Source organism: Drosophila persimilis, unplaced genomic scaffold (assembly GCF_003286085.1).
Source record: "Drosophila persimilis strain 14011-0111.01,24,50 unplaced genomic scaffold, DperRS2 tig00000606-arrow-arrow-pilon, whole genome shotgun sequence".
NCBI classification, from domain to species: domain Eukaryota; kingdom Metazoa; phylum Arthropoda; class Insecta; order Diptera; family Drosophilidae; genus Drosophila; species Drosophila persimilis.
In genome coordinates, this window is record NW_020825324.1 from 177349 (window position 1) to 199884 (window position 22536).

The 22536-nt window shown below is 46.8% G+C and overlaps 5 protein-coding genes across 5 annotated transcripts; 3 read left to right on the plus strand and 2 right to left on the minus strand.

The window, feature by feature from the left end:
* Positions 1–1361: 1361 nt before the first annotated feature.
* Positions 1362–2554, minus strand: LOC6597356 (dentin sialophosphoprotein). Its single transcript, XM_002022361.2, has one exon. It carries the CDS (start codon positions 2509–2511, stop codon positions 1528–1530), a length of 984 nt encoding a protein of 327 aa, XP_002022397.2. The 5' UTR covers positions 2512–2554; the 3' UTR covers positions 1362–1527.
* A 2247-nt stretch (positions 2555–4801) lies between these two features.
* Positions 4802–6445, minus strand: LOC6597359 (proteoglycan 4). The gene is made up of 2 exons (XM_026990710.1): positions 6289–6445; positions 4802–6218 (listed from the first exon to the last, which is right to left on the minus strand). Exons 1-2 carry the CDS (start codon positions 6415–6417, stop codon positions 4956–4958), a joined length of 1392 nt encoding a protein of 463 aa, XP_026846511.1. The 5' UTR covers positions 6418–6445; the 3' UTR covers positions 4802–4955.
* A 1663-nt stretch (positions 6446–8108) lies between these two features.
* LOC6597360 lies at positions 8109–10684 on the plus strand. Its single transcript, XM_002022365.2, has 4 exons — positions 8109–8501; positions 8589–9629; positions 9701–10049; positions 10121–10684. Exons 1-4 carry the CDS (start codon positions 8316–8318, stop codon positions 10426–10428), a joined length of 1884 nt encoding a protein of 627 aa, XP_002022401.2. The 5' UTR covers positions 8109–8315; the 3' UTR covers positions 10429–10684.
* A 1482-nt stretch (positions 10685–12166) lies between these two features.
* Positions 12167–18125, plus strand: LOC6597361. The gene is made up of 7 exons (XM_002022366.2): positions 12167–12174; positions 12716–15231; positions 15339–15425; positions 15499–16455; positions 16516–16677; positions 16759–16957; positions 17091–18125. The coding sequence occupies exons 2-7, from the start codon at positions 12752–12754 to the stop codon at positions 17703–17705; spliced, it is 4500 nt and encodes a 1499-aa protein (XP_002022402.2). The 5' UTR covers positions 12167–12174; positions 12716–12751; the 3' UTR covers positions 17706–18125.
* A 747-nt stretch (positions 18126–18872) lies between these two features.
* LOC6597362 lies at positions 18873–21470 on the plus strand. The gene is made up of 6 exons (XM_002022367.1): positions 18873–18991; positions 19099–19185; positions 19259–20215; positions 20276–20437; positions 20524–20722; positions 20856–21470. Exons 1-6 carry the CDS (start codon positions 18873–18875, stop codon positions 21468–21470), a joined length of 2139 nt encoding a protein of 712 aa, XP_002022403.1.
* Positions 21471–22536: the final 1066 nt, after the last annotated feature.

Sequence of the window (22536 nt, forward strand, 5' to 3'; positions counted from 1 at the left end):
CATCTCAATATCAATCTCAATCTGCTGTTTGTTTGCCGATGACCGTTTAGGGCCAAATGGCGGTACTACTCGGACTAGCACGTACCCAGAGATTATCCGGTGGGGGGAGGTACGTGCCTGGACTGCGTCCAATATCGGCAGTGCGAACATTTTGCTCGGAGTTTTTTGGCCTGCTTTAATTGTCGCTTCGCCGTCGCAGCAGTGCCGTTGAAAGACGCTTTAACGAGCTACGCGCATGCGCAATTGTCCAACCAAGCGGCATTCCCCCGATTCCCGACTCTGGCGGCGCTTTATGCAATGCCAGCCAGTGGACCGAACGAACATCATTGTGTGCCCCGACGCGTCGGTGGAGCGGAGACTTTCACTCATTTAAGAATTCATTGAGCCCCGGGGCTTGCATACTTATCGCACTCATTGGCAGATCTCTGACCATCCTCCCCAACCCATGCGGAAGTTTATGAAGCACCCCGGAGCACTGGCCACAGATAACTCGGGAATTTTTACAATCGCCATGAAGACACTGGCACGTGATTGAATGTATCATTCATGGAATGGATGGACGATATGCACCTATATATGCACGTATAAACAACATCTCGTGACTCTAGAAAGGAAGTTCCCCCAATAAGAAAAGAACAAAATAATGTAAAGGAAAAGACAGAAAAGTACTCCAATGGAAATACAATAATTGGATTTTTTATAGAAAGATAAGATTATATTCTAAGAAGTCTTTAAAGATAATGCTAACATTAAAGGGTCCTAATGAGGTTCAATCAAGTTCCAAAGAGACCGTCCAAAAGAATTGAAGTATTTTGTACTCAATAATTGTAAGGATCCATCAATAACAAGAGGTCGAGGGTACATATTTTATAATGTATATATGTACATAAATACTATTTCAACAAATGTCCTTAAGTGTTTCAGATTCTTCCTGCAGTCAAGGGGCCCAACGAACATATCATTTCCCCATTCGCTAGTTCTTTCCACACTCATATCATTCTTTTTCCAAATCGGTTTTGTGATCAGCAAATTCCCCTTAAGAGTTCTTTGGCCAGGCTAGTTTGTCAGTTGCTAAATAGTTATAGGCAGGCAGGCAGTCGATAAGATAGACAGGCGATCCGTGGATCCATCCATCCATCGAACAGACGTACCGGACCGGACCGTACCGTTCCTAATGGGTTCCTTATCGCCATGACGGATAATGCGAATGAAATTGATTTTCCGTCATACGCAAGACACTTGAAAAAACCCATCAAGATCCCCAGATATATTTTCAAATAAATTATTATTAATTATTCCACAATTTATTCACTCAAAAAAAAAAATAAAAAAAATCACAAGCAAAATAAAGGTTTTGTGGACAGAAAAAATATATTAAATACAGGTTGGGTTTATAATCGAGCTTCGTGGATAGTTTTATTGCATTCTTTCTTTCTGCTATTCTCTCTCTCTCTCTCTCTCTCTCTCGTCAGTTCCCTCCCTCCCTTCCACTAGCTCTTGCTCTTTCCTCTCTTTCTATCTATCTCTCTAGGCGGTGCAGTCGTAATCGGCGACGCAGAAGGAAAGTTCGGGATTGAACTGCATACCCTCGGGACACTTGAAGCGGGCGGCCTCTAGACGATTGCCATTTTGGAAGCAAATGATGAACTCGCCGCAGTTTTCATCCATGGGGAAGAAGCCTGTTGTGGGACAATCGAGTATGGGGGTGGCGGCAGTGGTGGACCCATCATCGGTGGAGTCGCTGGAGTCGCTGGAGTCGGTGGAGTCGCTGGAGTCGGTGGAGTCGCTGGAGTCGGTGGAGTCGCTGGAGTCGGTGGAGTCGCTGGAGTCGGTGGAGTCGGTGGAGTCCGTGGTATCTGAAGAGGGCTCATCGGTGGATGCGTCGTCAGTCGAAGGATCATCGGTAGAGGGATCATCGGTACCGATTGACGACCCAGTGGTTCCCTCTGCCGGCTTCTCCGTGCTCTCTGAAGAAGGATCTTCGGTAGAGATCGCCGAATCAGTGGTCACATCAGCCGGCTTCTCTGTGGTATCTGAAGAGGGTTCATCAGTGGATGGTTCATCAGTCGAAGGATCATCGGTAGAGACATCATCAGTACTGATCGGTGCACCAGAGGTGTCCTCTGGGTTGTCAGTAAAGGGTGCGGCGGTAGGGACAGGCGTAGGAGTGGTTACCTCAGCCGGCTTCTGCGAGGAACTATCATCCACATTGCTGGGAGGAATCGTCGGATTCTCGATGTTGCCATCATCGCGTGCCATTAGTGACAGGTCTGCCACTTCTGTGCAGTGGCCAGCCTTGGAGCTGAAGACGCTGCCGGCCGAGCAGCGCATTATTTGCAGAGAGAAGCCGCCGGCAGGAGACGCGCGGCAGGCATAGAACTCGGGCGTGTTATCCACAAGTGCGAAGTACCCGCTCTGGCTGCACAGGGAGGCCTCGGCCTGGGCGCCGCCGGAGACCAGGAGAAGGGCCACCACCACGGTGGTGCCCAGGAGCATCGGAAGCTTCAACATTTCGAGCAGGCTGCGTGTGTTTTGGTTTCGGTTTCGTTTAGGTTCTCGTTACTTGATTCGACGGACTAACTGGTCGGACCCTTGGCCTGGCTCTTATATAGCCCACCCGCCGGCCTGATCGACGCGAATATGTTCGCCCACAGATAAAGAATAATGTGGCTTGGGCCTTAACGTCTGCAGGCATGACTACTCCCAGATAAGTGCCTCCCAGATAAGTGATCAACATCAATCGGTACTCGGGCCTTATCTGGGGAAGGGGCTTTCGAGGAACCGTATCGTATCTCTAGTTAATGCGAATACTTACCTTAATAAACATTAAACTCTGGAGCTCATATTTCCACCAAAGACTATAAAAACCCAAGACATTTCATAAGGTAAAAATTCCATTTAAAGTTTTCTCGATATTCTCGATACTATAATTCTCTCTTGGGCTATCCTTCGCGTATTGTTGTTGGGCTTGGGCTATTGTTGTTGAATTCTGGGAACCGACTCAGCTGCCCAAGGCATTTTCGAACAGGTGTAACCGAGCAGGCAGCGACAATGAACAATGTTTTGGTGCCTCATGCAACATCTTGATAATTATATTGTCGTTGATACTACTTAGAGGTATATTTGCCACCTATTTACATTACTAGTAAATTTGGTGGATGGTGGCGACCATCGGGAACAGCACAGCAGCACACATTTTGATGAACATCGAGAGATGATGATGGTGGCAGCAGCATTTGTGAATCGATCGCTAGAGAGAGTGTTTAGCAGTTTATGCGTTTCCCCATTATTCCGGTTTTCCAATGGCATTTTCCAATATCCCAGCAACACGAGCAATCGCTTTTCAAAATATCCGAAATATATTCAGAGAAAACTAAAAAAAACCGAAAGAATCATTTCGTTTTTAAGGAACATAGTAATTTTCCAATTCTCGTTTCGACAACAGAATTCTCGCTCTGTTTACTCGGGTTTCGTTTTTCGTGCGAAATAATGGCTGAAGCGGCAGCCCCTTCCCAGGAGATGTTCGAGGAGCATCCTTCGCTGGAAGAAAACGAGGCTGAAATAGCAGCCCCTTCCCAGGAGATGGTGGAGGAACATCCTTCGAACGAGACGCTGGTAGAAAACTGGATTGAAAATACATTTCCTTCCCAGGAGCTGGAAGAAAAGGAAGATGTTCAGGACTTAATCGCCGGCGCATTTCAGAGAACAAAGGCCGACTACGACATGCTGCTCACCATTTCCAAGCACACATTGCATTCGGAAATAGATTTTCTGCCCGAAAATATGCGGGAGGGCCTTTCCTCGGAGGAGCTGCGCCGCGACGGGGAGGAGAAGCTGGAGACTTGCGCCGTTCTGTACTGTTTGATGGAGCAGACGTGTCTGCTTTGCCAGTTCGAAAATCGAGAGGAGATCCGAAAGCAGCAGCACTCGCAGTCGCAGACCCAGTCACACCAATAAATACTTGTGTATATAGATACAGATTAGCCAGAAACACAGAGATACAAACATACCGATTATTCAGCAGCAGAAGTAACACAAATAAATGCATGTTAATCCCTAAAAAAGTCTGTTCCTCAGACACAGATACAGATTCAAATGTGCAGTACCTGCTGGAAGATACATTCAATTTCTCGTAAATGCAAAATCGGATGCCATCGAGAAGAAAATGGAAGGCACTCCATGAATTTTCTTAAGTTGTCCTGATCTTTTACTCGTGCGAATATCTACAGAGAAGAAGAGCGAGAGAGTGCACATAGACACTCGCAGTTAGAGAGAGAGAGACACATACGAAAACGGAAGCGCTAAAGCAGCCATTTTGCTGGCAGACAAAAAAAAAACTATGGAAGAAATATCCAAATTTACGAGCAGCGAGGAGTGGAAGAGAAAGGAATGAAGGAATGTTTTAAGTTTCGAAATTTATATGAAATCAATTTCCAATTAATAAAAATAAACTTAAAACATCAGCTTACATGGTATAATAATCTATGAACGACTATAAATAAGTATCAATAATTGAAAAATCCATTTTTTAAATCGAATGAATCTTACGATTTGCTAAAAATTTGAGCACGAAACGGAGCGATTTGCGTGGCTGACTAAGAAGGAATTCCAAGAATCGCATCTGGCAGAATATATGTGTCCTTCTGTTTTATTTTTATGATTTCCCTATACTAAATCAAAAGATAAGATTCACCTGAGGGAAACGCTTATAAGTGAGCATTCTTGAGAGCTTCAAGATTCTGTGTCTTCCAAGAATCGTATCTTGCGTTGTTTTTTTTCACAAAGATATTAACATTATTGGTCTAGTTTCCAGAACTTTATTAATACCATATATTAAAAAAAAAGACACACACAAAAATTGACAGCAGAATTCTAGCAGATATCATAAGACTAGGGCAATGGACCAACGTAGTGGAGGAGTAGCTCCTCCTGGCGGGGCTCATCTCTCAGACTCCTCAGAAAAGGCCTCTGGGCTCCTCGTCGGACTCGGTGCTCTCGATGGACGGCCCCTTGTTGGCCTCCTTGTCGGCCTTGGCCTGCTCCTTGGCGGCCTTGGCAGCCTCCTTTTCGGCCTTGGCCTGCTGTTTGGCCAGCTCCTTGGCCGCCTTCTTGGCCGCCTGCTGCTCCAGCTTCTGCTGCTTGCGGGCCAGCTTTTCCTGCTCCTTCAGGGCCTTCAGACGCAGCTTCTCCTCCGCCTTGTATAGCTTCAGCTCCCGCTTGATGGCCGCCAGGTCGCTCACCTCCAGCGCCTCCTGTCCGGGCACAATCTGGGTCCAGTCATACCGCCAGCATCCGCCAATCAATGGCTCGAACCGCTGGCCGCTGGAGCAGCGCACAATGAACTTGTGGAGACCACCCTGCAGGCTGGCCATGCAGCTGTAGTAGTAGGTGTCGTCGTGGCCCGCGTAGCGTCCCACAGCCAGGCACTCGAATTCGTCGTCCTTGCACACGGACACGTCGCGCACACAGCGGCGCAGCGTGGGCGAGAAGGCAGTCAGCGAAGGGCACACCATCTCCTGCTCTTGGAGCAGGCGCAGCAGCGGATTCCACAGGCACTTGTGGTAGCGCCTGCAGTCTTCGCCGATATGCGGAAAGAGTCCTGCCGTCTGGCACTCGAAGACGGGTACCGTGGGCGCGGGAGCGGGCTCGGGCGTAGGCGTCAAAGTGGTGCCCAGGGCTGGCTCCTCAGTGGTGGTTGCCGGTGGCTCATCGCCGGCACCAGCGGTGGTGCTCTCGGGCTGATTGGTGGTGGTCTCTGGCTCAACTGGGGCGCCTGTAGTGGTCTCTGGCTCAAGAGGAGCTCCTGTGGTGGACTCTGGCTCAAGAGGAGCTCCTGTGGTGGACTCTGGCTCAAGAGGAGCTCCTGTGGTGGTCTCTGGCTCAAGAGGAGCTCCTGTGGTGGTCTCTGGCTCAAGAGGAGCTGCAGTGGTGTTCTCGACAGCTGCTGTGGATGTCTCCTGATTAGCTGTGGTTGTTTCCTGACCAGCGGTAGATGTCTCATCCTCTGCCGTGGTTGTCTCCAGCTCAGGCGTTGTGGATGCTTCCGTGGTCTCTTCCTCCTGGATGGTGGTGGTCGTCTCCCAGCCGCCACTGCCCTCGGTTTCCTGGCTAAGGGTTGTGGTCGTGGGATCGCTCCAGGGATCTGCCTGGCCCAGCTGGTTGCTGTCGCTGCTGCCATCGCCGCTAAGTGCCAGGATGCCGCAGGACTTTGTCAGCAGCTGCAATTGCAATTACTATTGGTCATTCCCCAGCCCAATCGTCATCCTCTCAAAATACGGATACACTTACCAAGGCGGCGCAGAGCAGCAGAATGGAAGTGGCCATCGAGAACTTTCCGCTACGGCTGGTCATCGTTCTTCGCACCGTGAATGTGGTCTCTGTGGTTTCTGTGGTTCTGGTTCTAGTTGTCGTTGTCATCGTTGCCAGTGGCTAACGTCGGTTGATCGTTGTATGAGCTAATGACACGGCCCCCGCTCGGTTATATAGCGAAAATCTTGGATGCTGTGCGAGGCGCTCACCTTATCTATCGGGGCTTAGCACCTTGCCTTCGTATCGTCTCCATAGCCCAGAGATACTGCTGTGGGTACGGTTGCGGGTAACGTGTTACGGGTTACGGGTAACGGGTATATGGTGCAAATAAAAAATGTGCTGTTCCCCGCCGTCTGACGTCTCCGGATAAATTGCAAAATACAGTTGTAAACCACTTAACCCACACCTCGCACCACCTCCTAGTCCACGGATATGAAACGGAAGTGTGTAAAGATATCACGGAGATAGATCTCTCTCTCTCTCTCCCTGTCTCTTTCTGTGCCTTTGTCTCCCCGGAGATAAGTATACCCAGCGTTGGGGTGTGGAGGTCAAGATAGGACTGTTTGCACTCAGATTTTGCTACTGTTTTTGATTAATATCACACATCACATCACATCACGATACGGATACGATACGATATGTCCGAGGGACGGAATAACAAAAACACACCCAAAGAGTATGACGCATCCTCCGTGAAGCTGAAGAAAGATCCCCACCATTCTAATCAGTGGGATCAACTGTGTATCTTTTGATATATCTAAATATCTATCTATACCAGCTTGTGGAAAATAACAAAAAAGTACAGATAAAATCTACAAATGGAAATGGAGGTGAAGTACGTAAATACAGATGTTAAAGGCATTTGTTAAAGGTTCATTCTGCTCTGCTTCCAAAATGCATCTTTCATTTCTATCTTTCAATATGAATAATGATTATTTCATTATCTAAACCTGCTTGGTTTAGCTCCATGGAGCTCATGGATCTACTCCACAACTGCCATCCCCCAGTGAGGCAGCACACCTATCTGGAGACAGATATGATAAATTGATTAGCAGCACAAATTTCCCATTAGTGAACAGAAACCATTCCATACGAATGACACGAACAGCTACCATTCGTCACGAATGGTTCTGGTATTTAAACGATGGAAAAATATTACAGATGAGCTAAGAATAGTTTGGCTAGAAAGGATACTATTTAATAATAAACTGGAATTAAAGCGACCTTCGGAAGTGAATCATCCGTTTCTTTGAAGTGAATGCGAAAATTGCCACTCTTAATGTACTAAAAGTGGGTCCTAAGATTCTATCTTCTATCGTGGATATTCCATATCGAAAAGTATTCCAAATCAATCCCAAACACACTCCCACAGATTCCACACAACACACAATGGTTGACCCCATTTTGGGGGGCAAAAGAATACTCATACAATGCCATCCACAAATGAGTATTTTTCATCTATCTGCGTGTCGACCTAATCATGCCTAATCATTTGGCTCGTCTATGGCTATGGGTATGGGTATAGCTATGGTTCTGCGTACGTCTGGCCATAAACATAATCCTCTGCTGACGATGGAGCTGTGGGGCTGTGGTCTGGCATCTGGCTGACGGAGTTGCAGGCAAAAACGCTTTGCATATCTGACGTTAATCTCACGGCTACACATGCAGCAGATAAATATATAGCAAAGATAGGGATACGATGTGGTGGTACGGGTACGGGTACGGGTACGGGTATCTCTGGTGGTGGATGAGTGATAAGAGTTGATTGTTATCAGAACCGAACCGAACTCTCGGCGTCTGCTGGCAGGGCGTCTCTGTGTGTGGGTGAGCTTTCTGTTGGCCATTACCTAAGCGGATTTGTGGCTTGGTAAATGATGATGCCTGCTCTCGGCTAGACGGATTGGACCGCATACAAATTCATAGAACGCCCAGCAAACGGATACGGATACGGATACGGATACGGATACACAGATCTTCTTCTTCGGCCAAAAGCAGCTTTCAGAGGGATGGCAACACCCAAAGGGAGGGACAGGGATACGGAGTACATGGCAGCGCCGACAGGAATAACGAGTGTGGGCGTGGGTGTGGGTGTTCGCCGACCCACTGCCCGGGCCACTGCTGGCATCCAGCGACGGCGAGTGGTCAAAAAGCACATCCAACAGAAGTACATGCTCTGCGGCTTTGCCATCCACGTAAATCGCATTAAAATCTCGTCTCTTTATCTTTCAGTCTCCATTTTAATGTCTCTCCTTCTCACTCTTTCTCACTCTCTCTTGCAGGCCTTTCTGGCAACGCCCGCATACCTGTATGGCAACGTTGTGGAGTCGGACAAGGATCTGGTGCTGCGTATATGGCCCGCGATCGTCTACCAGGCCACGGGCGAGCTCTGCCGCTCGATCATGGAGCATCTGGACACAGAGTATGGGGGTCGCTCCAGGGAGACGACACAGTACCGGAGGGTTTTCCTGCTGGCCACCCTCATCGCCTGCCTGTCGCTGATGGTCAGCGGCATACTGTTCTCCTCCGCCTGGATAGTGGTCACCACCACCACGCAGGCGGTGGCCATAGTCTTTTATGGATGCTTTGCAGGCATTGGCTCCAGCCTGTATCTGTGGAAGACCCATGTCATACTGGAGGCAGTGCGTCCGCGGGAGGACAAATACGTGCGCAAAACGATTCACCTGTGCGGCGAGGCCTTTTGCCAACTCTTCCTCTCGTTCGTCTTCACCAGCCTGCGCACCCTCTATGGCACCGCTCAGTCCATCGTCCTGATGTCCGCCCTGCTGGTGAACCTCATCCCCCTCAGCCTGATCATCACCAAGCACCGGGAGGATGCTTTCACAACCAAACGAATATCGGTGATCAAGGCGGAGACGGGGTTTGCCGCCCTGCCGCTGCGAGCGGCGTTGGCCGCCAACCTGGTAGCCGACCAGATGGACGGCCTGGAGACGCTGTCCTGGCGAAATCCGGCCACCGAGATGGTCGCCATGGTGGGGGGGCCCACGCCCGGGGCCGCTGTGGTGGCCGCCGCCGTCGTCGACACGCATAGCAACTATATGCTAGCCACGGACGAGGCGTATGTCACGTACGTGAATCCCAATGGCGTGGAAATAATGGAGATCATACCCGAGGAGGATGAGACGGTGTCCATGATGCGCTCCAGCAATGCCACCATCGACAACTATGGGATGTCCGTGTCCCAGATGTCACACAAGTCCCTCTCCAACGGCCGCCTCTATCCGCCGCAGTCTCCGCTCAATCCCCACCCGGGCACGGGCACGGGCAACTCCTCTCCGCTGCCACCAAATCATGCCAATTTGGTGAGTCGTCGGACATGTCCGCCCCTGCTAATGCATTGCTAATGCTCCCCTATTGCTCTGTAACCAAACAGCATCGCATTCGTCGAATGTCGCGGGCTGTGACCTCGCACCTGTGGTGGAATCTGCTGGACAAGATCGCCATGCCGCTGCAGCAGGCGCTGCTCGTGCCGCAGCTGTATGCCACCACCCTGCTCCTGTCCGCCGACATCTTCAGCTATGTGATGTGCCTGACCGTGTTGCCTGGACTGGCGGTGACCCATCATGCGCTCAAGAATGCCGAAATTCCATTCTTGTTCTCGCTGCTGGCCTTCCCCTGGATGTGCTTCTCGCTGATGACGCCGCGCTTCGGGACAAGCCTCTACAAGCACAAGCTCCAGTGGCACACCATGGGCAGCATCTGCAAATGCCTGGCCCTGACCTGTGAGTGCCTGTGAACCCTAACCTGAAAACAAGCCCCTTACCCCTTACCCCTTACCCCTTCCCCCCCACAGTCATCAGCTTCTCCACGTCCAAGCTGCTGCTGAGCGTCTCGGCTGTACTGCTAGGCTTTGGCCAGGTGGTCACCGCATTTCTGCAGGAGCTTGTCTTCCAGATGGGGATGACGCGGGCCAATTGGACCGCCATCCGGCGGCCAGTGCACTTCACCAACGGCCTACTGATCCTCGTCTGGGGCGCTCTGGCTCACTGGGTGGTCGTCCGGTACTCCTTCCAGGCCACAGTGGGCCTCGCCGGGGCCCTCTATGGTGCCACAACGCTGCTCTGGAACTTTCTTTTCTTCTGCTGCCAGGGCAGCGATTAAGTCCGCACCGGTCCGGTCCGGTCCTCCTCATCCTCCTCCTCCACCTACTTCGCGTCCGTATCTCTTGGAGTTGTCGTTGTTCTCGTGCTTTCGGTTGTAGCTCGTTGGTGATATTACAAAATAAAGAAATTAACTAAAGAAAGTTAGCAGGGAGATTACAAAAAGACAATGACACGCCCACATCATCCCACATATGGACACAGCGTTTACCGTTGGCATCATTCAATTTGTATGGCCCAGAACATGTGCCGCGGAACGAGCAACAATGATAATAAACATTTATTGGATATCATAGAGTTGCGGAAATGTTTGTCATTCCAGGCTCTAATGAATGCAGAAACTAGTCAGTCTCTGTTTAAAAGGTATTTCTACGATATTTTGAAGGTAGTGGTCTTCTTACAGAGACCATGAATTGGTATCGGGGTCAGAATTACATACATATATACAAGAAACTAATCAAATGCATTAATACGTCTAAAACATATCAATTTGAGAAAATGTATTTGTTAATTACGTTTTAAAACAATTTGGAAAACAGTACATTCATATGAAACTATACATAAAAATGCCCATACTCCGGTTGACAAAACTGAGCACTGGGAACGATTACTCTCTTAGGTTTTTTTTTCCCCCTTTCGCGAAAACCTTTTTTTAGACAAAATTCAATAGCAGCAAGTATTTAAAATAAGCCGGTCAAAATTGATTCATTAATCGGTCAAAATTATATGTTCAGGTATGGAAGACCTAGCTAGCTAGTAATATCAAATCAAATATATCATTGATGGAGAACGATTAACCCATCGTAGACCAAGCGGGTATTTTAATATCCCACTGAAAATAATGAAAATTGAATCATTGAAAGCTAACGTGTTTTTTTTTAAGTTCAGAAGAAAGATGGCATGGATCTACAAAAATAATTGACAATCAGTAATATTTTCCTCCATTTACCTCAAGTCGTTAAACTTTTTATATAGATTTCTTATAATTTATTATAATTTCTTATCGATATACGAGACGCTATATTGTTGTTGAGGCACTAAAATTAAGGCAAAAAAACTCAAAGCAATCGCCGTTGCAGAAAAACAAGTCAAGTATTCAAAACAAGAAAATTGATTCATTAATCAGAATAAATTATGTGGGCAGGACTGAATATTCCACGGATTATGTATAATAGGAATTGAATTTCGCAGTATATTTACAGTATATTTTAAAAATGAGACGGTATATTTCTAAAGGTCGGTCACACACCTTGCAAATTTTATACTTTTCATAGTATTTTCTAGTACTTTCCAGTATATTTAAAGACGCGTTATGGACTCACCACTCATGACCAATGTAGCAATGTAGAAACCGTATAGAAATTCCGCTCAGAGCCATGTCACAGGCCACATCCAATAGTAATTCATGATCACCATCGAATTGCTGATCGTTTGCGATCAAAATCTAAATTTGTTCAATAATTTCGATTTTTCACACTGGCGCTTCCACGGTGCTTATATAAAAAAAAGGCATAAATATATTTTTGAAACGTACACATTTCCCCTTCAGGCGTTACCTTTGGTAATTACATGCCAATGTAGTTAATATGTAGCCAATGTATAGTTAGCGCGTAGTTAGCATGTAAGAACATTCATTTAATGGAAATTGTTGTTGACTGGTTTTTCTTAAAACTTATTTTAGAAGCAATGCAATACAGATGAGAACTTTAATTGAACCAGTCTTGTCGGAAATTAATTTAATAATAAGGTAAAATTATGCGTTTACACATGAGGATCCTAGTAAACTAGTAATAGTCAACCGAACACAAAAGTCGAGGAATGTGATGGATTTATGAATACAAATAATTTGTCAGTATATTTTTGGTATGTTTTGGAACTGTGACGTATGTCGGTATACTTCTGAACGTCCACCTGAACGCGAGCGATGTGAGAAAGGAGAAAAAATTAGTTAGACAGTAATTCGACTTTAAAGTGTTTAAATATTTACAAAAATTTTCAAGCGGTAAGTAAACAACGCACCACACACAAAAACCGTGAAAACAGTGGGGGAGGGAAACAATGTTAAGAGCGGCGGCGAACGTTGGTATGCGCGAAAAGCGGGAAGCCAGAAAGGCGTCTGGAAGTCGGGGGTAAAAATACAAACTTGCAGCCGGCATGCACTGCACACAAATTTTTTGTTGTCTCCCATTTGGCATTAAACAAGGCAAGGGTTTTCGGATGCGTGGCTAAAAAGAATTGTTGTACATAATAGCACAAGTAAAATGTCAATTTTTTCTGATCACTTGCAGAATTTGTGTGCAGGTGAAAACCAAAACTACACCCGTATGTCGCATAATCCCGAGGACTTCGGGCAATCAGAAAACGCGCAAAACGATTTTCTTAGCAATGGATCCGCCGAAATTTGCTATGCATCGAACTCCACGCCGACCCTAGTCGTGGCAGACATCGGCACCATACAGGAGGCGGGGAACAAAGACAATCCCGATGCTCATGAAAATTGTAATGGGAACGGAAATGAGCCACTATATACACAAATACACGCAGAACAACACTTTGGCGTACAAATAAAGCTAGAACCACAACCACAGCCAGAGAAACAGCAGCAGCAGCAGCTGGCGCCCGAACACACTCATCCGAATCCGCATCCAAGTGATCCATGTGAGCTGGTACCGACTGGTCTTGGTGCTTTCGAAATATCTGGCAACGCTGCACCACCAGGCCTTTCAGAAGACCGTCAAACAGAAAAACCGCAGAAACCCGATAATATCGTAAAACTGAACGACGACAACGAGCAGCAGCAGGAGCCCGAACGTCCGCATCCGATTGATCCGATTGAGGGGGTATCTGGCACCGGTATAGAAGACTCGCAGACAGAGGGACAACAGAAACCCGATAATATCCAACCGGAAAGAACCTTGAACAACAACGATCCGCAGAAGCCTGCAACTATCTCGGTGGACAGTACAGCGCCCTCGATTGGGGTTATTGAAATAGCCGATGAGCAGGACCTGCTGTTAGATTCAACCCGTGTATCTCCCGATTATACACGTATAAATAAAGTGCGCGAGTGGCTCGGCGAAGAAGAAAGACAAGACCTCGAAGAATCAGAGGAAGAAGCGGAGATCGAGCTGGAATCGCAGCTATTGAAATATCCCTTAACACCCTATTACGTAGCCGAAACTGGGCGAAAGAAGCGGCTTCCGACCGAGGAACACTTCGCAGCGGATAAAGGAGCGGGTGAGGAGCCCAAACGAAAGAAGCAGGAGGAAGAGGAACTGCTGCCGTGCAAGAAAATTAGCAAGTATCGTTCCTGGCTGGAGTGCGGGAGCAAGGATTCTTTTCCAAATCTTTCCAACCCATTAAACAAGGACTGGCCCCAACAAAATAACGTCTTATCCACGTCTGAGAGAGAGGAGGAAGGAGACGAGGAGCACGAGGTGCTTAAAGTGTTTAAACCGAACGACTGTGCTTCCACCGCACCGCCCAAAGACATATCATCCCAGTCCCACTCCAAGGAAGGAGAGTTCCAATATATCTCTGATACAGAGACAGAGTCAAGGTCAGACGAATCCGAGATCCAGGAAATTACCGAGTCAGACGAAGAAAGGGTCCAAGCGGGTTTTTCCCCGCCTTTATCTCTGGCAGGGGATTCGGAGACGAATAAAGAGGACGCGACTTCGTCGTTGTCCAATGAGGAATATCCTTCGGCAAACATCGCCGCACTAATCCCTGTAGGAGGCGACGAGAAGAAGGCGACTCAGTTGTGGGACCCAGAGAAATATCCCCCGGCAGGCACGCACGCCGAGCAGGAGGCTCCCGTGTACCTAACGCTTGAGCCGGCAAAAGAGCTGCAGTCGCAAGAGATTGCCGCTGAAGAAGAACAAAGAAGAAGCGAGCTACCACACGAGACTGGATCGAGCGGCGCGTGCGAGACAATATACGAGGAGCTGGATACTGAAGGCGCTTACTACATTATACACAGGCTTAAAAAGCCTGCAGAGGACCTGCATTTTCAAGAGATTGACGTTCAACAGAATTTACACTCCGACCAGTCAACGGCTGGAGAAGAGGAGGCATTCAAACAGATCCTAGAGACCTACCAGCCAACGGCTGGAGAACAAGTTGTGCAGAGCATCCCATCCGAGGCTCAGCAGCAGAGTCATCCCCCAATCGAACAGCAGCTGCCAGAGGCCGTGTCTGTATTAAATTTGCGGACAGAGGCGGCACTGTCATTGCTTCTTCCTAAAGAGGCACTTGCCGGCCCCGCAGATCTCGTGGAATCGCCACAGCCTGGTCCTTACCCAGCCATCGAAGCTCTTGTGGAATCACCACAGCCTGACCCTCACCCAGCCATTGATGCCGTTAGACACAAGGACACAAAAGGAACCCAAACTGATTTTGACGAAGGCAATTTTGAGGTTCCAGATCCAGAACAAGAACAGAAGCGCCTCATCGTTGAGGACCTTTACCTGGCTCTCTATCACATTGCAACGACAATCAATCGGATTCTAAAGACTCCCACCGCCGACAACCTGATCGACATTGCCATCAGCAAGGACAGAGTCTTTAAGCTGTGGAAGAGGCTGCTGGTGGAGTCGGAGCACGAACTGTCCCCCGACGATTTGGTCCCATTGATAGCCTTTCACGAGGACATTGCTTTCGCCAAGAAACTTGAAAGCGATTCGATGGGCTTGGAGTTCTTAAACAAACTACGGAACCTCTTCAGCTGGACACATGCGAAAGATGAAACTGCCACTGAAGTAGCCGGAACCGGCGACGGAATAGACACCACGCAGAATCTTCGGTAAGTAAATAGAGAATATATTATATATAGAGAATATATTATATATCTGTGTATACCAAACCTACATTTATAACATATACTTACAATGTGCTCTCTGTTCATTCAAGCAGCAGCGAAGAGCGTCGCGTAGCAGGCGGCACCGGCGACGAAACTGACACTCCAGCACCACATTTCTACAATACTTCCAAGCGTTCGTAAGTATTTCAATTCATTCTCCTTAATAAAGTTAACCTAGTATTTATACTAATTTGCTTTGCTTTGTATTAGTTATAGTGGCGAACAACAAGAGAGCTCTTTTTTCAAGTACCGCCGTGTGGACAGCACATTTCCCCGTTACATTACGAATCCGATTGCCGAGGACATGCCCACCACCACCAAGCCCATGGCAGAACAGAAACCAGGGCCCGTGTCCCGTTTGCAGATCCCCTCGTCGGGCAACAAGCGTCTGTCCATATTCAATGAACCGCGCAGCGCACAGCAGATCATCCGCTATCAAGGCCTCAGCAGCACCCACATTGACTTGTCAGACGATGATGAGTCGCCAGTCAATGGCTCCATCTTCCAGTCGTTCGGCCGTGGACGTACCACTGCCTCCTCAACCGATTGGCTGCTAAATGGTCAGTCCTCATCCCAAGGTAATGGTGCTGCTCATCCCTCATCGATTGTACGCCGCTCGTATGCGGATGCAGTGCGCCTGGGCCAGGGTGGCAGTGGCTTCATCGAGCATGTACAGCCCGGCATGAATGGGCATCAGCATCACCCTCATGCCGTGCGCGGATCCCACAACGACAGTCTGCTCATTCACGAGGAACGACGCTCGGAGCGCGAGCAGTATAATAATCTTCTCCACAACGTAGCCTACAATGAACTCCGATCAAACCAATCCAGTCGGGCAAACCCGCCGCCGCTTTTGCCGATCATGAACTGGAACTCCATGCCCAAGAAGAACACAGAAGGCTCCAGCTTCCAGACGCGACTGGATCGATCCGAGTACTCAAAACTGTTGGAAATCGCCAAGCAGACGGCCAAGACACAGCGCCCAAGGTCGCAGGCACCGGCACCAGCACCACCGCCGCCACCACCGATGCTGCGCACGACGGTCTGTGAAGTAAATTCTAGTGACAGCAACTCTGGAAGCGGCAGTCCGCCGCCCTCTCAAACCACGGAAGCTGCTGCGCAGCCCGTCATAATCGATCTGGACGATAGCTCCAGCGAGCAGAGACAGTGAGTGGAGGAGAAAGAGAGAGTTCTTGAGTAATTTATGACTATGTTTTCCTTCCTTAGGTCTGCGAAAAGCGAAACAGAGTATCAGAAGCGAATCCAGGCAATGCAGAAGCGCTTCAGCGAAAGCATATTCTTCCGCGATGATTACGAGCAGACGTTCAGACAGCGCGAGCAGCGCCAACGCGCTGAAGCGGACCATAAGCGTCAGCTGGCTTGCATCGAGTACGTATATCTATCCGTATCGGTATCGGTATCTGTATCCGTATCCATTTAAGCTATCAATTTAATGTCTTTTAATGTCAGGGCCGAAAAGGTAACCGAAGAGCGTCGCCGTCTGGAGAGTTCATTCCGCTGGACCATCTTGAAATGCCACATGGGATGTGTGCCCTTATTGATGGACTTCGGTGCGAAGGAGGAAGACGAGAAGGAAATTGAGTTTATTCCACTCACTGATGAGCAGTTGCAGAAGCTGCAACGCATAGTGACAGGCCCAGATGATGCTGTAAGCGATGCCATCTATAATATATCTATATACAGATTTCTGATTCGAATATGATCACTGTCTCGCTCTATTCCATGCGATATTACCTCATCCTTCTAATGCATGTGTCTGTCCTGTTCTTATCTGTTTGCAGCCTGTTATTAACAAATATGGGCTTACAATCACTAAAAAGGATATTCGCACACTGACCGGCCTCTTTTGGTTGAACGACGAAGTGATCAATTTCTATATGAATCTGCTCACCGAACGTTCGCAGCAGAAGAAGGGCATTCTGCCCAGTGTCTACGGCATGAACACATTCTTTCTGCCACGCCTCATCAAGGTTGGGTTCGATGGTGTGAAGCGCTGGACACGTAAGATTGATGTGCTGAGCAACGACATCATTCCAGTGCCTGTGCACTGCAATGGTATGCATTGGTGCATGGCCATCATACACTTGAAAAACAAGACCATCTTCTACTACGATTCGCTTGGAAAGCCGAATCACATCGCCCTGGATGCCCTTAAGAACTACATTATGGCCGAGTCGCTAGACAAGCGCAATGAGCCATACGATATGAGCGGCTTTAGGATTGAAAATGTGTTGAATGGGCCGCAACAAACGAACGGATCAGACTGCGGTGTGTTTAGCTGTATGACAGCCGAATATATAACTCGGGGAAAGCCGCTGACATTCAATCAGGAGCACATGAGCTATTTTCGTAAGAAAATGATACTGGAGATTGTTCATGGGCAGCTGTGGAAATAGTACTCGCCAAAAACACAAACTACAGTCTACACCCTTATGGAATTAAGCAATGAAAAAGAAATAGGGAATAAAATTAAGAATATAGTTTTTTAGCAGGAGCGCTTCCCAAACACACACTTGCAAACATAATTTATTGACTTAGTTGTCGAAAAACTACACGAAAGAAACAAAATGAAATCATGCGACTTGAATCCGTCTAAATCGTGGGATCTAGCCACGCACGCAGCCCATTATGCAACAAGAATCCCCATCCGCTCCCATCCCTCAGTTGAAAAAATACTTCTAAAAAGTTACTAAATCTATGGTCCATGAACCAAAGGAAGCTCGGCAACATAATTAAACTTGAATACACATTAATTAGTACATTAGATTAGCATGGGGGTTCAATATAAATAAGAAATATAATATGTAACAATAATACACAAATGTATAATATAAATTATTTAAATAAAAATCTTTAATACGTGACTTCGATTTGATCTTTGTCATCGCAGGCTCCAATTAATGCAGAAACTAGTCAGTCTCTGTTTTAAAGCTTTGAAGGATATTTTGTAGTTACTACTCTTTTTACAGAGACCAATAAAAACAGTACACTAATCAAAGGCTTGAATGGGTCTAAGATATTTCAATCTGAGAAGAAGTGATTACCAATGTTTCAAATAAGCTTGGAAAACAGAATTTTAATGTTATTTAAATGAAATAGGATATAAATGATGCCCTTACTCGTAGCTGATGCCTGTTGACCAGCAACAGTGACATAACAATCCGTTTACGCTTCGACTTTATTTGTTGAAACCTTTTTTTAGAAAAAATTCAATAAAAGGAATAATTAAAATTAGCATATCTTGTAGAAAATCGATCTATCAATCGGGCAAAATTATGTGTTCGGGTATGGAAGTTAGTAATATCAAATCGAATATCACAATCGAGGAATATGGTTTCCCACCCGATTAACCCACCGCAGACATTTTAATATTCCACTGAAAATAATGAAAATTGAATAATTTTAGCGCAGTTCTGGTGAAAGATAACGTGTTCTTTTAAGTTCAGAGGAAAGATGGCATGGATCTACAAAAAGAATTTACAATCAGTAATATTTTCCGCCCTTTACCTCAGCCGAGGGAGCTTAACTGCGCTAAGTTCGTTTGTTCATCGGAAAGCGATTCGATGGGCTTGGAGTTCTTAAACAAACTACGGAACCTCTTCAGCTGGACACATGCGAAAGATGAAACTGCCACTGAAGTAGCCGGAACCGGCGACGGAATAGACACCACGCAGAATCTTCGGTAAGTAAATAGAGAATATATTATATATAGAGAATATATTATATATCTGTGTATACCAAACCTACATTTATAACATATACTTACAATGTGCTCTCTGTTCATTCAAGCAGCAGCGAAGAGCGTCGCGTAGCAGGCGGCACCGGCGACGAAACTGACACTCCAGCACCACATTTCTACAATACTTCCAAGCGTTCGTAAGTATTTCAATTCATTCTCCTTAATAAAGTTAACCTAGTATTTATACTAATTTGCTTTGCTTTGTATTAGTTATAGTGGCGAACAACAAGAGAGCTCTTTTTTCAAGTACCGCCGTGTGGACAGCACATTTCCCCGTTACATTACGAATCCGATTGCCGAGGACATGCCCACCACCACCAAGCCCATGGCAGAACAGAAACCAGGGCCCGTGTCCCGTTTGCAGATCCCCTCGTCGGGCAACAAGCGTCTGTCCATATTTAATGAACCGCGCAGCGCACAGCAGATCATCCGCTATCAAGGCCTCAGCAGCACCCACATTGACTTGTCAGACGATGATGAGTCGCCAGTCAATGGCTCCATCTTCCAGTCGTTCGGCCGTGGACGTACCACTGCCTCCTCAACCGATTGGCTGCTAAATGGTCAGTCCTCATCCCAAGGTAATGGTGCTGCTCATCCCTCATCGATTGTACGCCGCTCGTATGCGGATGCAGTGCGCCTGGGCCAGGGTGGCAGTGGCTTCATCGAGCATGTACAGCCCGGCATGAATGGGCATCAGCATCACCCTCATGCCGTGCGCGGATCCCACAACGACAGTCTGCTCATTCACGAGGAACGACGCTCGGAGCGCGAGCAGTATAATAATCTTCTCCACAACGTAGCCTACAATGAACTCCGATCAAACCAATCCAGTCGGGCAAACCCGCCGCCGCTTTTGCCGATCATGAACTGGAACTCCATGCCCAAGAAGAACACAGAAGGCTCCAGCTTCCAGACGCGACTGGATCGATCCGAGTACTCAAAACTGTTGGAAATCGCCAAGCAGACGGCCAAGACACAGCGCCCAAGGTCGCAGGCACCGGCACCAGCACCACCGCCGGCACCACCGATGCTGCGCACGACGGTCTGTGAAGTAAATTCTAGTGACAGCAACTCTGGAAGCGGCAGTCCGCCGCCCTCTCAAACCACGGAAGCTGCTGCGCAGCCCGTCATAATCGATCTGGACGATAGCTCCAGCGAGCAGAGACAGTGAGTGGAGGAGAAAGAGAGAGTTCTTGAGTAATTTATGACTATGTTTTCCTTCCTTAGGTCTGCGAAAAGCGAAACAGAGTATCAGAAGCGAATCCAGGCAATGCAGAAGCGCTTCAGCGAAAGCATATTCTTCCGCGATGATTACGAGCAGACGTTCAGACAGCGCGAGCAGCGCCAACGCGCTGAAGCGGACCATAAGCGTCAGCTGGCTTGCATCGAGTACGTATATCTATCCGTATCGGTATCGGTATCTGTATCCGTATCCATTTAAGCTATCAATTTAATGTCTTTTAATGTGTTGTCAGGGCCGAAAAGGCAACCGAAGAGCGTCGCCGTCTGGAGAGTTCATTCCGCTGGACCATCTTGAAATGCCACATGGGATGTGTGCCCTTATTGATGGACTTCGGTGCGAAGGAGGAAGACGAGAAGGAAATTGAGTTTATTCCACTCACTGATGAGCAGTTGCAGAAGCTGCAACGCATAGTGACAGGCCCAGATGATGCTGTAAGCGATGCCATCTATAATATATCTATATACAGATTTCTGATTCGAATACGATCACTGTCTCGCTCTATTCCATGCGATATTACCTCATCCTTCTAATGCATGTGTCTGTCCTGTTCTTATCTGTTTGCAGCCTGTTATTAACAAATATGGGCTTACAATCACTAAAAAGGATATTCGCACACTGACCGGCCTCTTTTGGTTGAACGACGAAGTGATCAATTTCTATATGAATCTGCTCACCGAACGTTCGCAGCAGAAGAAGGGCATTCTGCCCAGTGTCTACGGCATGAACACATTCTTTCTGCCACGCCTCATCAAGGTTGGGTTCGATGGTGTGAAGCGCTGGACACGTAAGATTGATGTGCTGAGCAACGACATCATTCCAGTGCCTGTGCACTGCAATGGTATGCATTGGTGCATGGCCATCATACACTTGAAAAACAAGACCATCTTCTACTACGATTCGCTTGGAAAGCCGAATCACATCGCCCTGGATGCCCTTAAGAACTACATTATGGCCGAGTCGCTAGACAAGCGCAATGAGCCATACGATATGAGCGGCTTTAGGATTGAAAATGTGTTGAATGGGCCGCAACAAACGAACGGATCAGACTGCGGTGTGTTTAGCTGTATGACAGCCGAATATATAACTCGGGGAAAGCCGCTGACATTCAATCAGGAGCACATGAGCTATTTTCGTAAGAAAATGATACTGGAGATTGTTCATGGGCAGCTGTGGAAATAGTACTCGCCAAAAACACAAACTACAGTCTACACCCTTATGGAATTAAGCAATGAAAAAGAAATAGGGAATAAAATTAAGAATATAGTTTTTTAGCAGGAGCGCTTCCCAAACACACACTTGCAAACATAATTTATTGACTTAGTTGTCGAAAAACTACACGAAAGAAACAAAATGAAATCATGCGACTTGAATCCGTCTAAATCGTGGGATCTAGCCACGCACGCAGCCCATTATGCAACAAGAATCCCCATCCGCTCCCATCCCTCAGTTGAAAAAATACTTCTAAAAAGTTACTAAATCTATGGTCCATGAACCAAAGGAAGCTCGGCAACATAATTAAACTTGAATACACATTAATTAGTACATTAGATTAGCATGGGGGTTCAATATAAATAAGAAATATAATATGTAACAATAATACACAAATGTATAATATAAATTATTTAAATAAAAATCTTTAATACGTGACTTCGATTTGATCTTTGTCATCGCAGGCTCCAATTAATGCAGAAACTAGTCAGTATCTGTTTTAAAGCTTTGAAGGATATTTTGTAGTTACTACTCTTTTTACAGAGACCAATAAAAACAGTACACTAATCAAAGGCTTGAATGGGTCTAAGATATTTCAATCTGAGAAGAAGTGATTACCAATGTTTCAAATAAGCTTGGAAAACAGAATTTTAATGTTATTTAAATGAAATAGGATATAAATGATGCCCTTACTCGTAGCTGATGCCTGTTGACCAGCAACAGTGACATAACAATCCGTTTACGCTTCGACTTTATTTGTTGAAACCTTTTTTTAGAAAAAATTCAATAAAAGGAATAATTAAAATTAGCATATCTTGTAGAAAATCGATCTATCAATCGGGCAAAATTATGTGTTCGGGTATGGAAGTTAGTAATATCAAATCGAATATCACAATCGAGGAATATGGTTTCCCACCCGATTAACCCACCGCAGACATTTTAATATTCCACTGAAAATAATGAAAATTGAATAATTTTAGCGCAGTTCTGGTGAAAGATAACGTGTTCTTTTAAGTTCAGAGGAAAGATGGCATGG